Source organism: Canis lupus, chromosome 18 (genome assembly GCF_003254725.2).
Source record: "Canis lupus dingo isolate Sandy chromosome 18, ASM325472v2, whole genome shotgun sequence".
Taxonomy (NCBI): Eukaryota; Metazoa; Chordata; class Mammalia; order Carnivora; family Canidae; genus Canis; species Canis lupus.
Genome location: NC_064260.1, coordinates 6,586,480 through 6,612,247, shown reverse-complemented (window position 1 = coordinate 6,612,247; position 25,768 = coordinate 6,586,480). Strand labels below are relative to the sequence as shown.

General features: G+C 40.9%; 1 protein-coding gene across 2 annotated transcripts in view; it reads left to right on the top strand.

Moving 5' to 3' along the window:
* The first annotated feature begins 5,259 nt into the window (after positions 1-5,259).
* The window catches only part of STK17A (serine/threonine kinase 17a), a 38,520-nt gene continuing 18,011 nt past the window's right edge, over positions 5,260-25,768 (top strand). For both annotated transcript variants that reach the window (XM_049096729.1, XM_025449242.3), the window contains exons 1-2: positions 5,260-5,486; positions 15,595-15,807. In XM_049096729.1, coding sequence (XP_048952686.1) covers positions 5,275-5,486; positions 15,595-15,807 — 425 coding nt within the window. In that variant the 5' untranslated portion in view covers positions 5,260-5,274. The remainder of the gene's footprint in view (positions 5,487-15,594; positions 15,808-25,768) is intronic.

The window sequence follows — 25,768 nt, the reverse complement described above, 5'->3', positions numbered from 1 at the left end:
GAATCAATAAAATTGATAAACCCCTAACCAGACTTACAAAAAAGAGAAAGAACTCAAACAAATAAAATCATGAATGAAAGAGGAGAGATCACAACCAACACAAAAGAAATACAATTATAAGAGAATATTATGAGCAATTACATGCCAACAAATTAGGCAATCTGGAAGAAATGGATACATTCCCTAGAAACACATAAACTACCAAGAGACTAGCTAGTGAGATCCAACAGTACATTAAAAGGACTACTCACCACGACCAAGTGGGATTTATTCCTGGGCTGCAAAGGTGGCTCAACATCTACAAATCAATCAGTGGGATACACGACATTTATAAAAGAAAGGACTCGGGGATCCCTGGGTGGCTCAGCAGATTAGCACCTGCCTTTGGCCCAGGGCGCAATGCTGCAGTCCTGGGATCGAGTCCCGCATCAGGCTCCCGGCGTGGAGCCTGCTTCTTCCTCTGCCTGTGTCTCTGCCTCTCTCTCTCTCTCTCTGTGTCTATCATGAATGAATAAATAAATCTTTAAATAAAATAAAATAAAATAAAAATAAAAGAAAGGACAAGAACCATATGATCCTCTCAATAGATGCAGAAAAAACAATTGTCAAAATACATAACCCTTTCTTGACTAAAACTATCTGCAGTGTAGGGGATAGAGGACATACCTCAATGTCATAAAACTTATATACAGAAAACCCACAGGGACTATCATCCTCAACAGGGAAAAACTGAGAGCTTTTCCTCTAAGGTCAGAAATAAGACAGGATGTCCACTCTCACCATTTTTATCCAACATAGTACTGGAAGTCCTAGCCTCAGCAATCAGACAACTAAAAGGAATAAAAGGCATCCAACCTGGCAAGGAAGAAGTCAAGCTTCCACTCACAGGTGAAATGACACTCTATGTAGAAAACCGAAAAGACCTGAGTAAAAAATTGCTAGAACTGATATAGGAATTCAGGCAAGTCACAGGATATAAAATCAGTGCACAGTAATCAGTTGTATCTATACACTAACAATGAGATCGAAGAAAGAGAAATCAAGGCATGGATTCCATCTACAATTGCCCCCAAAACCATGATGCACCTAGGAATAAACCCAACCAAAGAGGTAAAGGATCTGTAATCTTAAAACTATAAAACACTTATGAAAGAAATTGAGGAGGACACGAAGAGATGGAAAAACATTCCAAGATTGAATCATGAATCAGAAGACAATCTGAATAAACTGATAGCAGGAAATAAAACTGAATAAGTAATTAGAAAAAAAAAAAAAAACCAACAGCAAAAGTCCAGGTCCAGATGGCTTCATGGGTGAATTTAACCACACATTTAAAGACAGATTTACACCTATCCTTTTCAACTTATTCCAAAAAAATTAAGGAGGAAGGAATACTTCTAAACTCATTTTATGAGGTCAGTTTTATCCTGATACAAAAACAAAAGATGCTACAAGAAAAAGAAAACAATTATAGGGCAATATCCCTGATGAACGAGATGCAAAAATCTTAAAGTATTAATTAGCCAACCAAATTCAACGATGCATTAAAAGAATCATACACTATCATCAAGTGGGATTCATCCAGGGATCCAAGGATAGTTTAATATCTGCAAATAAATGTGATACACCCCATCAACAAAATGAAGTATTAAAAAATCACATGATTATCTTAATAGGGGCAGAAAAAGCATTTGACAAAATAAAAATTCTGAATAAAGTTTGTATAGAGGAAATGTACTCAGCCTAATCAAGGCCATACATGACAAACCCACAGCCTACATGATAGTCAACATGAAAAGCTGAAAGGTTTCCTCCCAGATCAGGAGTGAGAAAGGATAGCTACTCCCCCCCCCGCCTTTTACTCAATATGGTATTGGAAGTCCTCATCCCACCAATTAGGCAAGAAAAACAAATAAAAAGTATCCAAATTGGAAAGGAAGAAGAAAAACTGTCACTATTTGCAGATGACATGATACCATATATAGAAAACCCTAAAGCCTCCACCAAAAAATTATTAGAACAAATGAATTCAGTAATGTTGCAAGATACACAATTATACAGAAATCTGTTGCATTTCTATGCACTAATAACAAACTATCAGAAAAAGAGATGAAGAAAACAATCCCATTTACAATTGCATCAAACAGAATGAAATACCTAGGAATAAATTTTTTAAAGATTTTATTTATTTATTTATTTATTTATTTATTCATTCATTCATTCATTTGAGAGAAAAGAGAGAGAAAGAGAGCATGAGCAGGGGGAGGAGCAGAAGGAGAGGGACAAGCAGACTCCATGATGAGCATGGAGCCAGACGTGGATTTGGTTTTGGGGGCTCAAACTTATGACCCTGAGATCATGACCTGAGCTGAAACCAAGAGTCAGATGCTCAACCAAATGGGCCACCCAGGTGCCCCAACCTAGGAATAAATTTAACCAATGAGGTAAAAGATCCATACTCTGGAAAATTCTGAGTCACTGATAAAAGAAATTGAAGATGACACAAATAAATGGAAAGATACACCATACTCATAGATTGGAAGAATTAATATTGTTTAAATGTCCACACTACTCAAAGCAATCTACAGATACAATACAACCCCCATCAAAATACCAATAGTATTTTCCATCGAACTAGAACAAATAATCCTAAAATTTGTGTGGAACTGCAAAAGACCCAGAAGAGCAAAGCAATCTTGAGAGAGAGCAAAGTTGGAGGTATCATGCTTCCAGATCAAACTATACTACAAATCTGTGATAATCAAAACACAAAACAGATACACAGATCAGTAGAACACAATGGGGAGCCTAGAAACAAACCCATGCTTATATGGTCAATCTATAACAAAGGAGAAAAGAACAGACAATGTGGACAAGACAGTATCTTTAAAAAGCAGCCTGAGAAAACTGGGCAGGTACATGCAAAAGAATGAAACTGGGCCACGTATTTTACACCATATTCGAAAATCAACTCAAAGTGGATTGAAAACTTAAATGTAAACTAAAACCATAAAACTCCTAGAAGAAAACCCAGACAGTAAGCTCTTTATCAGTCTCAATATTTTTTGGCTATGTCCCCTCAGGCAAGGGCAGAAAAAAGCCAAAAATAAACAAATGGGACTACCTCAAACTAAAAAGGGTTTTGCACAGCGAAGGAAACCATCAATAAAACAAAAAATAATCTACGCACTGGGAGAAGATATTTGCAAATTATATATCTGATAGGGGATTGATATCCAAAATACATAAAGGACTCATACAACTCAATAACAAAAAGCAAACAACCCAGTAAAAAAAATGGGCAGAGGACACGAACAGACATTTTCCCAAAGAAAACACACAAGTGGCCAACAGACACATGAAAAGATGATCAACATCTCTAATCATCAGTGAAAAGCAAGTCAAAACAATAATGAGATACTCACCTCACACCTGTAAGAATGTCTGCTATCAAAAAGACAAGAAATAACAAATGTTGGTGAAGGTGTGCACTGTTGGTGCGAATGTAAAATCAGGTAGCCACTGTGGAACACAGTATATGAGTTCCTCAATTAAAGACAGACCTACCATCTGCTCTAGAAATTCTACTTCTGGGTACTTATCTGAAGAGAAAAAACACTAATTCAAAAAGATATATGTACCACTATGTTTGTTGTGGCATTATTTACAATACCCAAGGTATGGAAGCAACCTAAGTGTGCGCTGAGAGATGCATGGATACAGATTATATATATATGTGTGTGTGTATGTATATATATATAATATATATTGGATAATATATCCATGGATATATTGCATATAGGATATAGGATATATATTGGATACAGGATATAGGATATATATGGATAAAGATTATATATATAATCTTATATATATAAGATATATATAATCTTATATATAATATATATAATTGGATATATATATAATGTATAATATAATATATAATATAATTATAATATATTATACATATATAATGTATATTATATATATATAACTCAGCCCTAAAAAAAAGAAATTTGCCATTTTCAATAACATGGATGGTCCTAGAGGGTATTATGTTAAGTGAAATAGGTCAGAGAAAGACAAATACCATATAATTTCACTTATACTTGGAATCTTAAAAAAAACACAAAACAAAACAGAAACAGACTTAAAAATACGGAAAACAAGTAAGTGGTTGCTGGAGGGGAGGCAGGTAGGCAAAATAGGTGTAGGGGATTAAGAGGTACTGAGCTCTAGTTATAAAATGAGCTATGAGGATGTAATGCACAACCTAGGCAATACAGTGAATAATATTTTAATAACTTTGTACAGTGATAGAGGGCAAGTAGATCTATGTTGGTGATCATTTCATAATTTACAAAAATATAGGTACTGTCTTGAGCACCTGCAACTAATACAATAGTATAAGTCAATTTTAATTTCAGTTTTAAAGAGATCAGATGAGCAGGTGGAGGGAGAAGGTATGCGGGACACCTCTACCCTCCCCTTGGTTTTGCTATGAACTTAAAATTTCTCTAAAATAAAAAAGTCTACTTAAAAAGCGGCAACCTAATATTTTTTTTAAAGGCCAGACGAGAACACAGAAAAGGCTACAGACGGTGCAGCAGCGGCTACTGCACAGCGCGGCGTGAGGCCTTGATAGTCTTTATCCAAGTCCCGCTTCCCCGCCAGCGTGGGAAGGAGCCAGGTGCCCGCGGCTCCCAGGCTCCCAGGCGCTGCACAGCCCCGGCGCCCGAGTCCCCCGCCCGGGCCCGCACGCGCCAGCTCAGGTCGGGGCGCGCCGCGGGCTCGGCAGGTGCGCCGCTGGCTGAGGCGGGAGGCCCGGAGCGCGGTCGGGAAGGTGGGGCTCCCTCCCCCTCCCCCCGAGGCCGGGGCGGCCCCCGCGTCGCAGCTCGTCCCTCTCGGCTGCAGAGGGAGCGCGCGAGGTACCCGGCGCCCTGCACTCCGAGCCGGAGAGCCAGGGGGCGGGGCCAGCGGCGGGGCGGGGCGGAGTAGGACGGGGGGCGGGGCAGGACCAGGGGGCGGGGCCGAATAGGGTGGGGCGGGGCTAGGTAGACGCAGGGGGCGGGGCGGGTAGGACCGGAAGGCGGGGCGGGGCCGGGGGCGGGGCCTGGGCGGGGCGGGGCGGGGCGGGGCGGGGCGCCGGGAGTGTCGGGCCGCAGTTTAAGCGCGCGGAGGGGGCGGGCGGCTTCCCGGAGGCCGGCGAGCGGCGCGAGGAGCCGCGGCTGGGGCGGTTGCCCGCGGCGGCCGCAGGGAGACGAGCCCGGCAGCATGATCCCGCTGGAGAAGCCGGGCGGCCGCGCCTCCCCCTCGGCCGGCGCGGCGGGGGCGGGGGCGGGGGCGGGGGCGGGCCGGGGCGTGCGCGCGGCGCGGAGGGCGCCCCCCGGCCGGGCTGGCGGGCTGCTCACGGAGATCCGCACGGCGGTCCGCAGCGAGCCCTTCCAGGACGGCTACAGCCTGAGCCCGGGCCGGGAGCTGGGCAGGTGAGGCCGCGGGGCGGGGGGGCGGGGGGCGTGACCCGGCACGGGGTTGGGGGCGGGCGGGGCGCTCGGCGGGCTTGTGGCCTCGCTCGGCGGCGGGTTCCCGGCACCGGCCGGCGTGGGGGGCGCTGCCCGGGGGGGGGGTCCCGGGGGGGGGGTCCCGGGGGTGCCGGCCCCGCAGCCCCGTGCGCCCCGTGTCGTCCTGTGGCTGCGGGAGGGGCCCGCGGCGCCGTGACAGCTCCCGCGGCGGGTGCCGATGAACCCCGCCTTCTGCCCCCTCATTTTCGGTTCTGGGTTCTGGGTTCTGGGTTCTGGGTTCTGGGCCGCTTTAGCTCTAAACCCCCCGGTGTGGAGCCCTGCGCGCAGGCCCCTGCGCTCGCCCCGCGCTGCGCTCCGCCCCGCCCGCGGCCGGGGCCCCCTCCCTTGGGGGCCGGCTCCCCTTTTCCCTGCCGAGCAGTTTGCAGGAGTCGTGCAAAGCCCCGCTCCTGGGGTCGGGTCCGAACCCCCGTCGCCGGCTGCTTGCGAGGTGCGCCTCCGAGCGGGTGACCCGGAGCAGGTCAGTGCGCGGACAGCACCTAGCCCGGGGCGCCGTGCGGGCCAGGCCCCGGGCGTGCACCGACGTCAGCCCCGGCTGCAGACCCGGTTACGGTAGCAGAAGAGCACCTGTCGCGGTGCGGAAAGGGCCCGACTCCTAGGACCGCCCTCACCTGGGATCTGGGAGAGGGACAGTCTTCTCGTGGCATTGGTTGCAAACAATATTTTTTAAAAAGTGGTATTTACTTTCACTATTTAAGGTAGCTTTTAGAAATAGCTTTGGTTGGTTGGTTGGTTGTTCGGGGGGAACCGACCTTAACCATGTCCTGCTTATTCCAAATGTTAAAAAGGAAAAACACCGCTCAGAACAAGATCTACTTCACTATGGTAGGCACTGATTAACCGGATCTGTCCGCGCTTTAAATATGGCAAGGAAGACCTAGAGAGCTACCGACACAGCTAGGTATTCTAATTCATCGAAATTCCAGGCATTCTGAAGTAGCCCTGATCTGTTGAAAAAGGAAGACTAAGACTTCCTATTATTTGGTCGTCTGGCTTCATTCCACAAAAGGAAAACTTGGTGTTACACAGCTGAAATATCTTCAGGTGGCAAGCACTGTCTTGTAGGGTTTGTAATAAATGATTTAATCTGAGAAAACTGATTTGCACCCTACCAGGTGTTGATACTAATTCCTCTAGGAATGTTCCTTTCTTTCAACTCTTGTTTTTATCTGTATTATAAAATTCACTTGCCTCTAGTGAATAGTTTATCTTTTACATATATTTTACATATATATTACATATATGTGTGTTCTTATATAAACTCTTTTTACCAAAGTAATAACTTCTAAAGCAGCAGAACAATAGCTGCTTGATATAAGAACCTAAAACTGAAAAACAAAATTAACGTATTGGTTTCTTTTGTTCCTTTTTTTTTTTTTTTTTAACCCTTGTTATGGAGAAGTTGAATGCAATGGTGAAGAGCATGGGCTTTTGGAGTCTGTGGTTGAATCTTATTTCCTTGTTATGTGTACTTGAGTAACTTACTATTTATTGCCTCACAGTTGTGGAGAGAACTAAATAGAACACATCTACAGCACTAAGGCTGTGCCTTCCTGAGAGGGAGCCCTCAATAAACCTAATTCATTGTGTAACAATAAATGTTCTTTGACATGTAACCAGAAAGCAAAAATAAGAAAACCTCCACAACTTTGTGCTTCTATCTGTGGCAGAAGGAATGAGATCTCCTTGCAAAAGACACAGGAAGTGTTTAGAACTCTCAGGAAGCAAAAGTTCTGTTTTGTGTGATTAGCAGCCTTTAAGGTTTATAAATTTTGCCTGTAATATGGCATAATTGCTTATTCGTAATCTTTTCTGTAGTAAGAAAGTTGTCTCTTTTTCCAGCTATGAACTGTGGCTGCATTTCTGATGTGACTAATGATCTCATTCTGATACAGAACTTACAAAATTACCTATGTTAACATCTTAACCATGTGGAGGAGAAACAGAAGATCTGTTTGTTAGAATTTACTGTGGCCTCCCATTTAGTCAAAAATGTTGAAGAGGTGTGAAGAGCTAACTGTTCAGATGAAGAAACAGTTCTTTTGGGAGTTTGTATTATTTTCTCTTACACAGAAAGCTTTCAGTGAAATGAGAATTTTTGAAATGGTCAATATTGGTTCTAGAGTAATAACAGAATATGATGTTGATTATTTTAAGAAATGTCATGTCACATTCTTTAAAAGTCTCCAGGGTCCATAGCAACCTAAATGTGGATAAATATATGATGTAAAGTTTTCTTTTGTTACTTGAGGCTTGACTTGTTATTCATAAAGTTTGTTACCTTTCTTTTAGTGAGGGTATGTGCCAGTGTAAACCACATTGATGATTATAGGTGCAGGAGACATGACCTTGGGTTTTGAGGATTTTTTTATAATGTTGATTTCTCTTGAGTTTGAAAGTACAGGAACAAATATGTGTTTCTAGAAATTCAATACTAACTTCACATTGAATGATTGCCTTACATGTGTTTTCATTATCTAGCCCTCAACTTTAACATTTTTTGATGCATTTATAAATTTTATCTTAAGAAAAAAAAGATTTTTTAAGCCAAAAGAATGTCTTTTGTTACTACATTAATACATACAAATAGTTGAATTTACCTATGGGAAGAAAGATCAATGAATTCTCTGAATATTCAGAGAATATTAATTCTCTGAATTAATAACTTATTTATAAATGTATAGTTTTACAGTATACAAGTGCTTTCATATGTATTATTTAATTCTCCTCACATGCATGTTTGAGAAGTCCCCCCCCCCTTTTTTTTAAGGTTTTATTTATGTATTTGAGAGAGAGAGCTCAAGCAAGGGGAGTGGCAGAGGAAAAGGGAGAAGAGCCCAACATAAGGCTCAATCGCAGGACCCTGGGATCATGACCTGAGCCCAAGGCAGATGCTTAACTGACTGAGCCACCCAGGTGCCCCTGGGAAGTCCCATTTTCAATGAGAAAACCCAAGGCAGAGATTGAGTCCAAGAAAGACTGCTGCGTTGGAACTCTTTGAAATCCCTCTATTATATCAGCCACAGATGTTTCTCAAAGGATAATCTGCAGTCTGTCTTGTAGCTAAAACAATTTCTCCTAGTTTTTATAAGAGGACATGAGTTCCATGTTGGGACAAACTCTGTGAAGCTTCCCTGTCATATGGTTCCCTCCTCCGTTGGGCCTTTAGGTAGGGGATGTTGTATCTCTTTCTCTCCAGAGCAGTTGGGAGTAACAGGAATAAGGAAGGATTTTTTTATCACAAAATAAGAGAATGTTCAAGCTGAAGGAGAGCAAATGTATTTCAGGAACTGCATGTCCTTTACTTGGATTCATGGCTTCAGGTTTTTGTACCTTACAACTATGTAAGCATGTGTCATATGTTATAATTCATAATTTCTTTAGAAATTAAGACCCTGCAGCAGGGGTGCAAGGCTGGCTCAGTCATTTGAGCTACTGATTATTGATTTCTGCTCAGGTCATGATCTCGAGGTCCTAGGGTCCAGGCCCAAGTAGGGCTCCACGCTCAGTGGGGAGTTTGCTTAAGGATTCTGTTTGCCCCTCCACAGCTTGCTCGTGTGCTCTCTCTCAAATAAATGTTTTTAAAAAAATTTAAGACCCTTGTTAAGTAATATTGTCCATGTAGAAATTGGCTTGTTTTAGAATGTATTTTATTTAAGATTTCTTGTACACTAGTCATTAGTGTGAAGAGTATTTACCAACAGTTGTGTGTAATCTGATATTTTTGGATGGATTAAAGGAAAATTGACTATGTGGTTCGGCAACAGGAGATACTTAGTATGGCTTCTAAGGCAGATAACTTCATTAAATCAACTGTTTTAATTTTGAAAAATTGGGACTAAAAATAAGAGCTTAATTTAAAATACATAAACTTAAGGATTTAATGAATTTCAACCTCTTTACAAAGCTGTAAGTAGTAAAATTGTATAAAATCGGATTATTGAACCAAATGCATTAGAAAGCTGAGTAGGTACAGTCATTGATTCACCTATTCGGGTAAAGAAGAAGGAACTACATTTATTGAGGGAATTTTTGCACCAAGTAGAAAGTCAAAGTTAGACCACCTTCAAAACTCTTCTAGGATTCTTTTTAATAAATTACTATCATCATAGATCTGAAGTTAGAGCCCCAAATGATAAAAATAGCTACCAATTACTGATCATCTGTTGAATGCTATACGCTGTAGAGATGTAGTTTTGTTTAGTCTTTACTACCTTGCAAGGCAGTAAGTGCCGTCAACCTAATCTTACAGATGGAGGAATTCAGGCTCAGAAAGGCCGAGTAAATTGCCTAAGATTACACAATTACTAGCCACAATTTAAAACAGTCTGTCTTTTAAAGCCCTGCCTGTTCTTGTCACTCATGCTGATATCTGATCTGATAGACTCACTGATTTTTACACTTAGGCTTGACAGATATTTTGGTTTTTGCTGTTTTTCTTTCAGAGGTAGGGAAGAGAGGTAGGATCTATTCTAGATGTTTCTTTTATTTTTATTTTTATTCTAGATGTTTCTTAAATGAAACTTCTTACACTTAATAGCACCCCAGTGTTCTTAAGTAAATGTTATATATTAAGCACAGAAGGCACTTTGCTAGGAGCTAGCAATTATCCGCAAATGTAATAAATCGGTCACTACTCCCTTTATCAGCAAGGTGACATATCACATGGGAAGATTTTATGGGGAAAATAACATTTGAGCTGAGCCTTAAGGAATGGATGGAATTTCAGTACTAGTGATGAAAGATACTCCTCCAGCCATTGGCAATAAAACAAGTAAGCACAGTGGCAGAAAAATTCAGTGAAAGAGGGACGAGCAAGTAGTCCAATGTGATTCAAATATTAAACTTCATGAGGTTAAGTTGCCACAGAACTTTTATTTTATAAAATAACAAGAACAGCTGTATGTATTCAGGATGCTTGTGTGATATCCTGTTTGAGCACCTGCCATGTGCAGGGCACTGGGGAGATAAAAAGATGAATGATAAGTGAGGGCTGGCTGGGGAACTCCTCGCCTAGCTGGGGAGACAGGCATAGTACAACACGTTACATGATTTCAGACCAATGTGAATAATATAACACAGATGTAAACAAAGCATTTTATTATAGTCTGGGGCCAGACCTAGAACCACGATGATCCCTTTTGTTTTGCTTCCTCTCTCTACCACTCAAATTAGCATCTACAGTTTTTGATCTTTGAGAAACCTTATATATTTTGTTGGTAGCCCAACACTGGTGCTTACACTTGGAAGAAATAGAATCATCTTTACAGAGAAGGGCATCTCAAACTTCTCCCATCCAAAAGCTAACACATTACCTTCCCTCCCCTCCCCACCCCCCACTCCAAACCTGTTACCATTCTTATAATCAGCCTGTCAGTTGATGGTGCCATATTTATCCAGTACGCAGGTAAAAATCTACAAGTCCTCCTCAGCTTCCACTTTTCCCTTTTCCCCCTCATCTCTCCTGCAAGTCCATCTGCCACGGAGTGCTAATGAACTTTGACCCCCTTTTATTTTATTTTATTTTTTTGTTGACCCCCTTTTAAATGCAGTGTCTTTTCCTAGCCTCTGCTGCTGCTGTTTTAGTTCAGCCCACTACCCTGAATTATTGTATTGGTTTCCCTAGTTTCTAGTTAACATTTTGCAATATACTCTTCTCCACACTATCAGATTTAGCTTTTAAAAACCATTATTCTAAAAATTCTAACAAGTACCCATCTTTACCCTGAGAAAGCCCAAATTCCCTTAGCTTGTCATACTTACCTAAAGATACTCCCCACACCTTCCTGAGCTTTACCAGGTAGGCCTTGGCAGTGCAGAGATGACTAAAACCATCTAACTGGTGGATCTAACTCAGATGTCACTTCCTTTTGTTTATTGTTGACATATCTTTACCACTATGCAATGTATTGAGTAGTTCTAAAATACATGGATTTTTTAATATCCCACCCCCCAACCCCCGCCAAAACTGTTCAATATCAACCTGAGTTGTCAGTTTAGTGTGTAATAGTGAACCATAGATGTTTGTGAAATGCTTGAAGAGCTCAAGAAATTGTAATGACTATGTATGTAGTCAGGAAGCATTTTGGCTAAATCCATAAAGAAAGTAGATGTGAAACAAACATACCGTTTGAACCTCATCAGCCTCGTCTGTATATTAACTGTGGCCACTTGTGTCAGAGAAATATTTATTTTATGCTTAGACAAAAGCCTGAGTAACCTAAAACTCAGGGTTTAGGTACAGTCACGGTTTTTACCATGAAGCTGTGGTAAAACACACATATTGGCATCCTTGTGGGGTGTGGAATTTAGACCCCGGGATGATGTAATCCTTAGTGTGTTCGCTAGGACTCTGTACCTCGAATACTGAATCTCACATTTCTGGGTACTGTGTTGCTCTACAGAAGGAACAGATCCAGAAAACTCTTTTTATCTCCTTTGGACTCCTCCTTGAGCAATTTGAAGAGTTCCCCTCCCACTGCACCAGTCATGTAGAGATGAGGGCAATACAAGTTTCCTCTAAACTGTCCTGATCTGCTGTTCTTACTGCCGGTTTCAGTATGACAGTGATGGGCGAGTTTTTCAGTGTGGGATGACTGGGGGTTGGCGGACTGCTGCTGCCACAAGATATAGAATGATTTTTACATTTTCAAATGGTTGAAAAAAATCCGAAGAGTAATATTTAATGAGATGGAAGTTTTGTGAAATTCACACTTTTAGTGCTTGTAAAGTATTTTTTTGTTTTTGTTTTTGTTTGTTTTAAACCCAGCCCCACCCATTCATTTACATTTTGTCTGTGCTTTCATTTTATGATAGACTTGTATAGTGGCAACAGAGATGGTGCAAGACCCAAAAATATTTGCCATCTGCCCCTTTACAGAAAAGTGTGCTGGCTCCCAATATAGTGCATGACACGGTGGAAAGAAAAGAATAAACCTAAAATGAGGAGTGCCTCCACAAAAACAAAGGTGGTGTTAAGAGTAGTTACTGGTGTGGGAGGAGAGCCATGGGAGCTGTGTTGCTGACCCTAAGAAGTGGTTGCATGGCCCCAGATGTCAAGGATGGTTTTCTTCCCTATTTTTGTCTCTAGTTCCTGAATTTAGCAATAGCTCTTCTGTAGCAAGGGTTCCCAGAGTTTGTAGGTTTGCAATATGTGTGAATCCCTTTCTCTATTGAGTCCTTTGTCTTCCCTTCTATTCAAAAATACACATTCGGGCCAGACAGTAAGTAGTCTTACTTTAGTGCAGCGTACGTATTGCCTGGAATGTTAGGTGTGTGAACAGTAAACATTTGTGTGTTTGACGGGGGAATATTTTGAAGGCAGTTTAGCTGAGTCATTTCTAATTTACCAGGAACACGCTTGTTGTCAATTATATTTATTGATCAGTGTTTTATACATGAAACTTTCTCTTTTTCTCCTCTTTTGAAACTTCTGACGTATAAATATTAAAAGAATCAAAGTAGTAATGATTTTTTTTCTCAAAAGAACCCAAAGGTCATTAAGAACCTTTTAAAACTTGATGGAGATATTAGTCTAATGATTTTATGGGGTAAAATAAAAGGCATTAGTCTGTGATGAATAGGTTTATGATTTAATCCCTCAAAGCATCTCTAGGAGTCTTTTACATTTTTGTGAATGCAAAGAACTTTGATCTGAACAAGGGTGCTGTTAGGTAGATTGTCCCTTCTGTGGGCAGCTATGATACAGATATGCCTAAGGGTGTATCATTTAACGGTTTTTTTTTTTTTCATTTACCGTTTTTTTTAGTGGTGGCTACAAAAGCATAGAGCACATGAAAAATATATTTGTGGTTAACATAGCTAGGAAGGAAGAATTAGTACTCTAAATTACATCAGTAGTCTGGACTGCTGGGTCCGAACTTAGAAGTTAGAATTTAACAGAACAGGGGGATCCCTGGGTGGCTCAGCGGTTAAGCGTCTGCCTTTGGCCCAGGGCGTGATCCTGGAGTCCTGGGATCGAGTACCGCGTCGGCTCCCTGCATGGAGCCTGCTTCTCCCTCCTCCTGTGTCTCTGCATCTCTCTCTATCATAAATAAATCTTTAAAAAAAAAAAAGAAGAAGAAGAATTTAACAGAACATGAAATGAAAGCCTTGCCTTTAATTTTTTAAAAACATTTTAAAAATTGGGGTGCCTGGGTGGCTTAATTGGTTAAGCGTCCTACTCTTGGTTTCGGCTCAGGCGGTGGGTACAGTGTCACACTCCACACTCAGTGTAGAGTCAGCTTGGGATCACCTCTCCCTCTGCGTCTTTCCTGCTCTCTTTCTCTCAAATAAATAAATCTTTAGAAAACAAACAAAAACCGTATTTTAAAAATATAGTATGAGGATACTGGCTTGAGAAACTTCAAAAGGAAAAGCATCTAGGTGGTTTATTTACCAGCTCAAATGAAATATGAAAAACCTGTCAAGTTTTTTTTTAAAGAAAGCAAATATTAGGTTGTATTGTACCAAGGTCAACAAAAGAATAATGATGTAACCCTTTGATCTGATTCTACTGGAAGGAATTGCTTCAGATTTGGTTAGCACATTTTATCAGCAGTTCTGATGAGCCATAATAGCAAGAAAGTCTTAAAAACGGTTATAGGATGAGAAATGATTGAAAATTGGAAAAGGGAGGGGCACATGGGTGGCTCAGTTGGTGGAGCATCTGCCTTTGGCTCAGGTCAGGATCCCAGGGTCCTGCTGGGCTCCGTGGGGGAGTCTGCTGCTTCCTCTCCCTCTGTTCCTTCTCCCGCCCCACTTGTACTCTTTTCTCTCCTCTCTCTCTCTCTCTCAAATAAATAAAATCTTAAAAAAAAAAAATTGGAAAATGAATTGGTAGTTAACAGATCCTGTTGGCTGCGTTGAGTACCTGATGGATTGGTATTTGGCAGACAAGGGTCTTTCTGTGCTACTCAGCAAAAGGCCCAGGCCTATCAGGCCTTCACTTTAGGCTTGTAATGAAAAATCTTATTAAAATAATAAGCACTCAGAAGTGGAAGAGACTGCCTCACAGTTTGAAAGAAGACGTTGGCATTGGTATTTGGCAGTAGGTGAAAAAGAAAGAAAACACACATACACACACAAAAAAAACAAAAAATCTGTGATTTCTAAGCTGCCTTCCAACTTAGAAATTGGCTGTTTATGGGTGATGACTATCACAAAATAATGATTTGGTTTGATTAATAATTTATTTAGCGCTTACTATATGGCAAGCTCCATGCCAAGCAATTGATATGTATTACATACTTGAATTCTCACACAACCGTGTGAAATAGATTCTGGTACGTCTTTGACAGATGAGGAAAATGAGATTTAAAAATGTTAAATCAAAAAAATTAATTAATTAATTTAATTAAAAGGTTAAAAAAATTGCCCAAGGTTATGTGCCCAAGGTTATGTGAGCTGCAGAGCTATTTGCGGGATTCAAACCCCCATCTAATTCCAGAATTCATACTCTTAATTTGCTTAGTTATACTGACTCCCCTGTGACTTGCTTATTAGTTTAGTAACAAATGATAGTGTTGCATATCAAAATAATGTTTGTTGTATCTGTTTTTATAGGAAAAACTAGACATTTCCAGCTGATGCTGTAGCTGAAATATATAAATGAGATCTTAACTTGTATAGTTTTGGAAGGTGATAGAGTATTAGAGTCAACTCAGTTCTTTTAGGAATTTTGACAACCAGTTTCTCTCAACAAGCCAAATGGCTTTTCTCAAGATTTAAATCATTCTTCAGTATAAATGTGTTTAAAAAAAAAAACATATAACTGAAAAGATACTGATTTTAATATTTGGTTATTCTTTATTTAGAAGGGATTTTTCAGGTTTACCAGCCACATTTTATTTGATTATGAAAGTACCTATTCAACTCTTATGTGATGGTGCTGCTTTTGTGATTGAATATGATCTATATTTGAATATCCACTAATGAGTATTTGGAAATTTTATTAAAATTTACCATCCCTAGAAAGTTGTCAAATCTAACTGTGAATGTTTTTGTTTGATTCTAGGGGGAAATTTGCAGTGGTGAGGAAATGTATAAAGAAAGACTCTGGAAAGGAATTTGCAGCAAAGTTCATGAGAAAAAGAAGAAAAGGCCAAGATTGTCGGATGGAAATAATTCATGAGATTGCTGTTCTTGAACTAGCACAGGACAATCCTTGGGTCATTAATTTACATGAAGTCTATGAAACTCCATCAGAAATGATCTTAGTTCTGGAATAGTAAGTATTGTTTTCCTTAAATGGAGTTTGTTTGATAGTCCACACTTCTTTATAGGATGCTGGTCATCTGGGGTACGTGTCGCAGCCTGGTACTCTGGAAATCTGAAGAGTTTTTAGAACTTTTCATGTGTTTCTTACACTAATTTGATATTTTTCAAACTAACAATCCATGCATATTAGGTTTTCATTCTTTAACGAAATTCTTCTGATAGTAAAGTTCTCTTATTTACTAGTGGCATTCTTCAGAAAGTAAGTGATACCAAGGTAATAATAAAATAAGAGACATCTTACAATCCCTTACTGTTCATGTAGGCTGAGTTGGTAATCTCTTTCTTTCAGAAATAATTGTTTGCTTCATACCATGTTTTCATTTATGTAGGGACAGTGTGGGAAACAGCTTTGGAAAATGAACAGTTTTTTCTTAAAGAAATCCTGTTTTCCTCTTTGTTTCTCCTACCAAAGGAAATGATTGATAGATTTGACCACATGAAAAGCCTAACTTTGCATCAATAAAGACAAAATGAAAAGACAGGCTCAGGGAAAATCGTTCTCCTGTCTGTTCACCCAAAGTGCTTAACATTTCTTTGCTGTGTAACGAGGTACTACCGATTCACAACATGAACTTCCCAGTTTAAAAACAGTGGGCAAAGGATATGTTAAACAAAATTTCAATCAAGTAAAATCAAAGATCTGATCAGCTTTATGAAGTGAGTGCTTCTAGCAAGTGGGGGGCAGCTCCAAGGCGTTGTACAAAATGGACAGTTTTTCTAGTAAGAAGGGTTTGGCGGGATCCCTGGGTGGCTCAGCGGTTTAGCACCTGCCCTCGGCCCAGGGCATGATCCTGGAGTCCCGGGATCGAGTCCCACATCGGGCTTCCTGCATGGAGCCTGCTTCTCCCTCTGCCTGTGTCTCTGCCTCTCTCTCTCTGTGTGACTCTCATGAATAAATAAATAAAAATCCTTAAAAAAATTAAAAAAAAAAAAAAAAAGAAGGGTTTGGCAAGAAGTTATTAGCGAAAGAAAGAAAAGGCTAGTTTGAGGCAGGATCACCTTCCCTTATGGGAAGGGCAGGGGGCCTTATTAGGTGGGTTACCTCATCTTCTGTTGGGGGATGGATAGGACCCAGGGGAGATTTCTCACTGATGCTGATCAGAAATTTTCTGACAGATTGGTTAAGACTTCTGTTTCTGGGGGAGGGAGAAACTGCAATTAGGTTCGGTATTAGCTCCAGTTTGTTGGTTTGGTCTAAATGATACCATTTTGGGCCCGTGCTTTTCTTTTACAGGTAAGAGAAATTCCACATAGATGTACATATATAAGTGGCCTATATATAACACGAAAAATACTGATTCTTAGAACTTTTATACTGTAAATTTAAAAATAAATTTTTAGGGATGCCTGGGTGGCTCAGTGGTTGAGCGTCTGCCTTCTACTCAGGGTGTGGTCCTGGGATCCTGGGATCAAGTCCCGCATCGGGTACCCTGTGGGGAGCCCGCTTCTCCTTCTGCCTGTGTCTGTACCTCTCTCTCTCTCTGTGTCTCTTATGAATAAATAAATAAAAATTGAAAAAAAAATTTTCATTTTCCCCCTGTAAGAGTGGCAACAATCATAAATAAAAAGTGATATTCAAGGTTCAAGCCATCTGATTTATACTGCAGGTGGCAGTGTTAATTGGTGCAACTTTTCTGGGGGGAGGACAGGCTAGAGTTATATAGCAAAAACTTAAAACAAAACCAAAAAAAACCTCTTTAATCCAGCAACTTCACTTATATATTTTTTCACAAGGGTATAATAAACGGGCAGTTGTACAAAGATGTGTCAGAAAATATTCAATGAAGTTTTTTTAATGTAACAAAAAAGAAACCTAATTGTTTAATAGAGAGGGATTGGTTGGTTAAATAAGTGATAATGTCGCAAAGTGAATTGCTGTGTAGTCATTTAGAAAGATAAGGTGGATATAAATGTTTCAACATAGATTTTTAAAAAAATATTGTTAAAAAGATAAAAAGTGAAAATAGCGTGTGTAGTAGTGTTTTTGAAAAATTTAAGTCTGTTGAAAGAAGATTCTGGGTGGCTAAAATAGTGTCTTCCTCTTGATAATGGAATTCAAGAGCATTGTGTCCAAAATTTTAATCAGTAATTTCACTTTTAGGAATCCCTTCTGAAGAAATTATAAAATGTGAACAGTGAGAAGCACAAAAGTGTTTCAAAGTTTTTTTTTCTTTTTTTTTTTTTTATTTATTTATTCATGAGAGAGGCAGAGAGAGAGAGGCAGAGACACAGGCAGAGGGAGAAGCAGGCTCCATACAGGGAGCCTGATTTGGGTCTCAATCTCGTGACCCAGGATCACAACCTGAGCCGAAGGCAGAGGCTCAGTCGCTGAGCCCCCAGGTGCCCCCGCACAGAGTATTTTTAATTCTAATAGTAAAAATATTAAAAATGATTGGGTGGGTAAGCAAATGTGTAGTATATGTGAATCTCCTCTGAATAGAGTTGTTTTCTAACCTAAAAAAAGCTTGGAGTAGGAATCTCTCATATAAGCCCTGCCTGCCTAGGTTTTCAGTTTCCGGGTTGTCTTGGAGCGGATCAAGGCCGGATTGGAAGTTGATCTAGAAAAAATTTTACGAAATGTCATTCTGTGACCAGACCTGGTTCCTGTCCTGTTCTCACCAAACCTGCTCTTCAGCCTTTGCTGGTGGATTCTTCTCAGGGCTTCGTGGTCCAGCGACTCCCTGCCCTTCGGTAGCTGTGCACTCTCTGGCCGCACCTCACCCTGGCCTGCTCCCTCTTGGCCTCCCCCGCAGCTCCTGCCTGCAGCCTCCTGGCCTCCTGCACACCCCGCGAGGCCGGTGGGGCCTCCCGCCTGCTGAGCACAGGCCTGAGGAGTCCTCACCTGGGCTTTCGCTGGCCTCGGGTTGTTCTTGGCCTCCTGGCTCATTCTCCTGAGGCCCGCCTCCCGCCAGGAGCTAACCCACACCTTTAGCACACTGGCCCGTCGCCTCCTGGCCATCGTCCCCTCCTGGCCATGGTTCTCAGATACCGGCCTTCCTGCCCTGTGGAGCTGAGGCAGGCTGGCAGGTGCCCTCGCGCCCTCGCTCCGCGTCCCTCTGCCTCCACAGCCCTCACCTCCCCCCCCTTTTTTAATTTAATTTTATTTATTTTATTGATTCATGAGACACAGAGAGAGGCAGAGACACAGGCAGAGGGAGAAGCAGGCTCTGTGCAGGGAGCCCGATGCGGGACTCGATCCCAGGACCCCAGGGTCATGCCCTGGGCTGAAGGCAGATGCTTGACCCCTGAGTCACCCAGGGATCCCCTCACCGCCCCCCCTCACCTCCCCCTTCTGTCTGGAGTTTCCCCCCTTCACTCTGGGGCTGCCGCCTTCCCCTCTGCTCCTTCATTCTCTCCCTTCCTCTTCCAGGGCCCTTGGTTTGGTTTGAGTCCGTTCACTGACCTCCCTCAGCCTTCCAGCATCCTTCCAGGTGGTTCTTTCCCCTCGTCCTCCAGTGTCGCCCTCCCTCCTGTCCTAAACTTGCTTTTCCTCAGCTTTGATGGCCTGTGAGCCGCGGCCCTGGGCTTGTCCGTCCTCCACTGCTGTGCTCCTTGCAGGAGCAGACTGAACTTAAAGCACTGCTCAGCTTCTAGTCGGTTCTGTGCCGGGCGCCACGGCTCTTCCGTCGGCTGCACCTGCTCTTCTCAGACCCTGTTCGCCAAGATCAGCCTGCGCCCTGTAGTGCACTTCCACTCCTCACTCCTTACAAACTCCTTACACACCTTCCTTCTTTAAATGATCTTCTGCTGTGGCTTCCATGGTCCTGTTTTTTTTTTTTTAATCTTCCCTCGCAGCCTCTCCCCGCTTCCCCTGTAGGACTGCATGCCTCTCCAGAGTGCATGAGAGTTGTTCTTGTCATACGCTTATTTTCTGTACGTTTACTGTGAATGATAACATTCCACGTTTGTGGCTTCAGCTACTCTTAACGTGTGATTATTTCCGAATCGTGGTCTCCAAACTTGGACCTTCTGAGTTCCACCTGCGTATCTCTGTCTCCAGCCACATCTCGTTATCAATCCAGGACCAATATGTGTGCCCGCCTGCATTGCCCTGATAATGCCTGCTTTTCTTTTGTTCCCCATTTCCAGTGTTATCCCCATTTATTTCATAGCTTAGGCTAGAAACCTTGACTGTCTCTTTGTTTCCCTCATCTCCCTTAGAAACTCATATATTATAATAAATTACCAAGTCTTCCATTTAGTCCTCTCCTCTGCTCGTCCCTTTCACTTGGTGTCTATGTTGGGTCCTCATTGTCTCTCCCATATTCTCTCTCAGCACCTTCTTAGCTGATCACCCTGGCTTCGATTCTAGGACGTTCCTCAGGCTGCTGTTAGGTAACTAAGACATGGATGTGGTGATATTGTCCCCTTAGAAATCTGTGGTGGCTTCTCTTGCATCAGTGATCGTGGTTTCCAAACCACCCATCAGTATGATTTGACTAAAAATGTTTGTGTTCTACTTTTTGTTTGAAGGGAAAGTCTTAGAAATAGATTTTTAGATATTGAGATAACAAAATTCTTGGCCACATCAATAGATTGTTGTTAGGGAAACAGGCAGGTTTATGATCTCTGCGTCAATAATCCATTTCACTTACGTTTAGGTACCTGCCATAGGTGGTAATAGGTGCTGGTGGCATAAAAGTGAAAACGGCCTAGTCCCTTCCCTCCAGGTGCCACAGGTTTAGTGAAGGAAGTGTAAATGCTTTGCAGCAATATTGGTATTTTATTAGAAATGCTTGCTAGTTGCTATGGGAACTCAGAGTATAATCATTGTGCTTAAGAATTTACTAGGTGCCAGGCACTGTGCTAAATAAGTCTTTCGACCAGCTTGAAATAAATTATTTACATGCTTTGTATACATTGTTTTATTTTTAAATTTTTTTTCCAGCTTTATTGAGGTATAGTTGATATAAAACATTTTGTAAGTTTGAGGTATAGAAGGTGTGGATTTGATACACTTCTGTATTGTGTAATGATGACCACCATAGCATTAGCTAACACCTGCACCACATAATTACCTTATTCGTGTGTTAAAAACATTTAAGATTTACTCTTAACATCTTTCAAGTATATAATGTAGTAGTAGTAACTATCACCACTGTGCTGCACATAAAATCTCCAGAACTTCTTCATCTTATAACTGGAAGTTTGTACCCTTTGACCAGTATCTCTCTTTTCTCCACCTCCCCACCCACTGGTAACCACCATTCTAGTCTCTGTTTCTAGAAGTTTTGCTTTTTTAGATTCCACGTATGAGTGGGATATATTTATATGGCTGAATAATGTTCTGTTACATATAGAACACATCATCTTTGTCCATTCGTCCATTCATGGGTGCTTACGTGTCTTCGTATCTTGGCTGTTGTGATTAATGCTTCAGTCAACATGGGAGTGTACATCTTCTCAAGATTCTGTTTTCATCTCTTCTGCATGCACACCCAGAAGTGGGGTTGCTGGGTCCTGTGGAAGGTCTGTTCTTAATTTTTTGAAGAACCTCCATGCTATTTTCCACAGTGGCTGCACCAGTTTACCTTCCCACCAGCAGTGTCCTTTTCTCCACATCTCCTGCCAACACTTGTCCCTGATGACAGCCCTCCTGTCTTCTGCCCCCACCTCTCTTCTCTTATTCCTTCAATTACAATTTGTTAAACTGCTTGATATTGTCACTCAGGTCCCTGGTCCTAATATCTTCCCCCCACCCTCGCTCGATTCTTAAGATAGAATTTCTAGGTCTTAAAATTCTACTGCTAGGTTCTTAAAATTCACTGATTCTTCTGCAATGCTATAAAGCCCATCCAGTGAAATTTTCATTTTAGATACCTTCTTTTTTAATCTTAGAAGTTCCATTTGGTCCTCTTTCATACCCCTCATCTCCTTGTTATGTTCCTATTTTATTTTAAATTGTTGAATATATTTATAATATCTTATCTGCCGATTCCACTATCTCTGTTATTCCTAGGTCTGTTTTTACTATTTTCTCATTAGTTGTGGATTATAATTTGTGGCATTTTTAGATGTCTAGTAATTTTTGGAAGGATGCCATGCATTTACAGTGTCACAGTGTTGAGCAGATTTTATGATCTTCCATTAAAGAATGATGACGTTCATTTTGGCAGGCAATTAAATAACTCGTGAATCAGTTTTGTTGGGGCAGGTCATAGACTACTTAACCTTACTACTAAGGTATGGCCCTTCTGGGATGGGGAGCTTGCTGACTGCTTAAATGGTTGGCATGATTTTTATACTTCAGCTGGACAAAATTCAAATATCTTATTCTGTTCTTTGTGAATGCTAGGAATTGTTCAGCTTCTAATTTCCCAGCAGTTCTTTGTTTGACTTTACAGAGTTTATCCTTATGCTAATACTTCAGGATACAGCTAAGCAGATGTCTGGAGATCTTTCTCTGTGTGGCTCACTCTGGAAATCCAACCTCATTAACTTTGCCAAACACCTGGTTTATGTCTTCAGTTTAGCAAGGCTTCCGTTTTCTGCTTGGGTTTCTCCTCCACCGTGTACCACAATCCATAAGTTACTTCCAAGTAGGAAAACAAATAGTAGGGCTCAAGTTGTTTGTGTCCCTCTTCCTAGGGATCATGGTCCTAACTGCCTGTGTTCTCAGGTCTGAAAATAGTTGGCCCATTGACTTTGCTCAATTTCTTGTTGTTTATGACTAGAGGGTAAGTTCCGTGCCATTTGGCTAAAAGAGGAAGTAGGTACTTAACCTTTCGTGAGTCATATCATGTATTTCTGACACCATCATGCCCTTTTGCTTGTGTTCACTATGCCTTGGATGTGCTTTTACCATTTTATTTAGTGGATTCCTATTCCTTCTACAAGTTTTGCAATAAATGTCATTTTTCTCATATTTTTTTCTCCTTTCCAGTGAATTGCTTAGTTGCTGAATTGTCACTTGATACATAACGTCACACCCATAGATATTTACACATACGTATTCTTTAAAATGTGTTTCATTTTTCTTTTTCACTAGTACTTGAAATTATAAACAATACTTATTTATAATTTATCTTTCTGTCTATAGCACATTGCACAGGGCCTAACATATTTGATTTAGAAGAGTGAGAGAATGAGGATCTGAACTAAGCCCTGAAGCAGGTAGAAATGGAAATGCTAGTTTTGATAGAAAAAGGAATGTTTGGTGTCAGAGGTTGGGAGCTAAGATCTAGTCAAGGTATAGGCAACAAGGAAACACAATTGCTCTTAGCCTGCAAGCATCATGTACATGGCTCTGCATAATGTTGATCATAACATACTTATCCCCTAAGTTTCTAAGGGCCACTAGAAAGTTGAAATTAAAAGTTCTTAATACTTTTTATAAAAATAGTTTTTATATAAGAAAAAATACTCAACATCCCTGGGCTTCAGGGAAATACGAATCAATGAGATACCACCTCACACCAGTCAGAATGGCTAAAATTAACAAGAAAACAAATGCTGGCGAGGACGTGGAGAAAGGGGGACCCTGCTACACTGCTGGTGGGAATGCAAGCTGGTATAGCTACTCTGGAAAACAGTGTGGAGGTTCCTCAAAAAGTTGAAAATAGAGCTGCCCTATGAGCCAGCAATTGCACTGCTAGGTATATACCTGAAACATACAAATGTAGTGATCCAAAGGGGCACCTACACCCCAATGTTCACAGCAGCAATGTCCACAACAGCCAAACTGTGGAAAGAGCCCACGTGTCCATTGACATGAATGGATAAAGAAGGTGTGGAATATGTATATACAATGGAATATTACTCAGCCATCAAAAAAATGAAATCTTGCCATTTGCAATGATGGGGATGGAAGTAGAGGGTATTATAGGTCAATCAGGGAAAGACAGTTATATTGTTTCACTCATGTGTGGTATTTAAGAGGCAAAACAGAGGAGCATAGAGGCAGGGAGGGGAAAATGAAGACATAATCAGAGAGGTAGACAAACCATAAGAGACTCTTAATCATAGGAAACAAACTGGGAGTCACTGGAAGGAACGTGGGAGTGGGTATGGGGTAACTGGGTGATAGGCATTAAGAGGATACATCACTGACCTCTACCTCAGACTAATACACTATGTGTTAATTAATTGAATTTAAATTAAAAATAAATCTGTGTAAAAAATTTTGTGAAAAGCTCTTGAATTAATGTTTTTAAACAAATTTTTGATAAAGTATATGTAACTCGTAATAATTACTCAGTTTCTAGATGATTTTATAGTAGTGGAAAATACACACTACTGAAGTAAATACACCATAATCTAACTGGAAATGTTGCTGTAGCTAAAAGGTAGGGCCCAACAAAACTTGAAGTGTTTCACTTCCTTCCTGTGTAAAGGAAGATACCTTGTGTCAAGTAGTTGGTACTGTTGTATTTCCTGTTAACCGTACTTAACAAATGCTTTTAATGTCACAAATGGTTTTTAAAATTTTGTTTAGTTCCATTAGTTAATATGACAGTTAATGAAGTCTGGCTTAGACTTAAGCAGACGTAGGATGGGATGATTGCACATTGTACCGGAGGGTGTGTAAGTATTTCTCGTCACTGAAGGTTGGCCTACACAGCTTCTTTAATAGTCTGCATTTGAAATACATCCTTGGGACGCCTGGGTGGCTCAGTGGTTGAGCGTCTGCCTTCCGCTCAGGGCGCGATCCTGGGGTCCTGGGATCGAGTCCTGCATCGGGCTCCCTGCAGGGAGCCTGCTTCTCCCTCTGCCTGTGCCTCTGCCTCTCTTTGTGTGTCTCTCATGAATAGATAAAATCTTAAAAAAAAAAAAAAATCCTCAAAAATTTTCAGAGAACTGCAGTTTTGTGCTTATGTAAACTACTGAAATTGTTGGGAAAACAGAGGAAACCCTTACATTAAAGGAAGAATGGGTAAACCTAAAAAAAAAAAGAATGGGTAAACCATAGAGTAGAAAGAAATAATAATAAATTGCTCTTAATTTTAGATCAATCTTTGCACTTAGTGTAAATTAACCTGTATTGAATTTTATTGTGAATGGTAGTGAGCTGAGTTCCCCAGAGGACAATAAATTGTGATTGGGAAACTTTTACAACCGAAGTACAGTTCTCTGTTTTAGTTGAGGAACACAGGGAGTTCTGGGTGTAACTGGCAAACTGTGGTGTGTGTGTGCGTGCGCGTGCGTGTGCAGAGAGCCGTATTTACATCAGGGTGCATCTCTAGCTGCTTGGAACTTAGCTGACCCAGCCCATACTGACTTTTGCTTTAGGTCTTCAAATCCATACCAACAGTATACAGGACTGCCAGGCCGTAATGAATTTACTCTGCAATTTCGTTGTGAACGTTCACCTTTTCTTTCCTTATGACTTGTGCGTTACTTTTACTGTGCTGGAATATGTGATGAGCATTTTACAACTAAATACATAGAAATGGTTTTAATGCTTTCATAGGTGGTTTTTAAAGTACTGTGGTCAAAATATAATAAAAAAATCAGTTGTATATGTTTTAGCCAAAATGAAAACCTTATCAGCCAAGGAAATATTTGCTTTCACTTTCGTCACCTGCAACTGTTCAGCTAAACTTAAATATGTTCTTATCTACTTTGGTGACAAGTCATGTTTCCATATATGGGCAGAATTTGGAAATAGGTTGCTTTAACAGAAAAGGAAAGAAAAAAAGAGAACTAAACTATCATACTAAACGGAAATTAATAAGTAGCTCTGGTCTGACAGCAATATGGCTGTTTGGAGTTATAGATTTCATGTCAACTTTATACCAACTTTATGAAAGCAACTTAGTCTTTTTTTCTTGACACATAAAGGAAATTTTGAGATATGACATAGCTGTCATTTATGATACGAACGGATGTTTAAGTATGGGCTTTTTGCCAAAGAAGAATACAAATTTTTAAATGTTGATTTTTTTTTTTTTCTCTTATTGGCAAAATTCTTT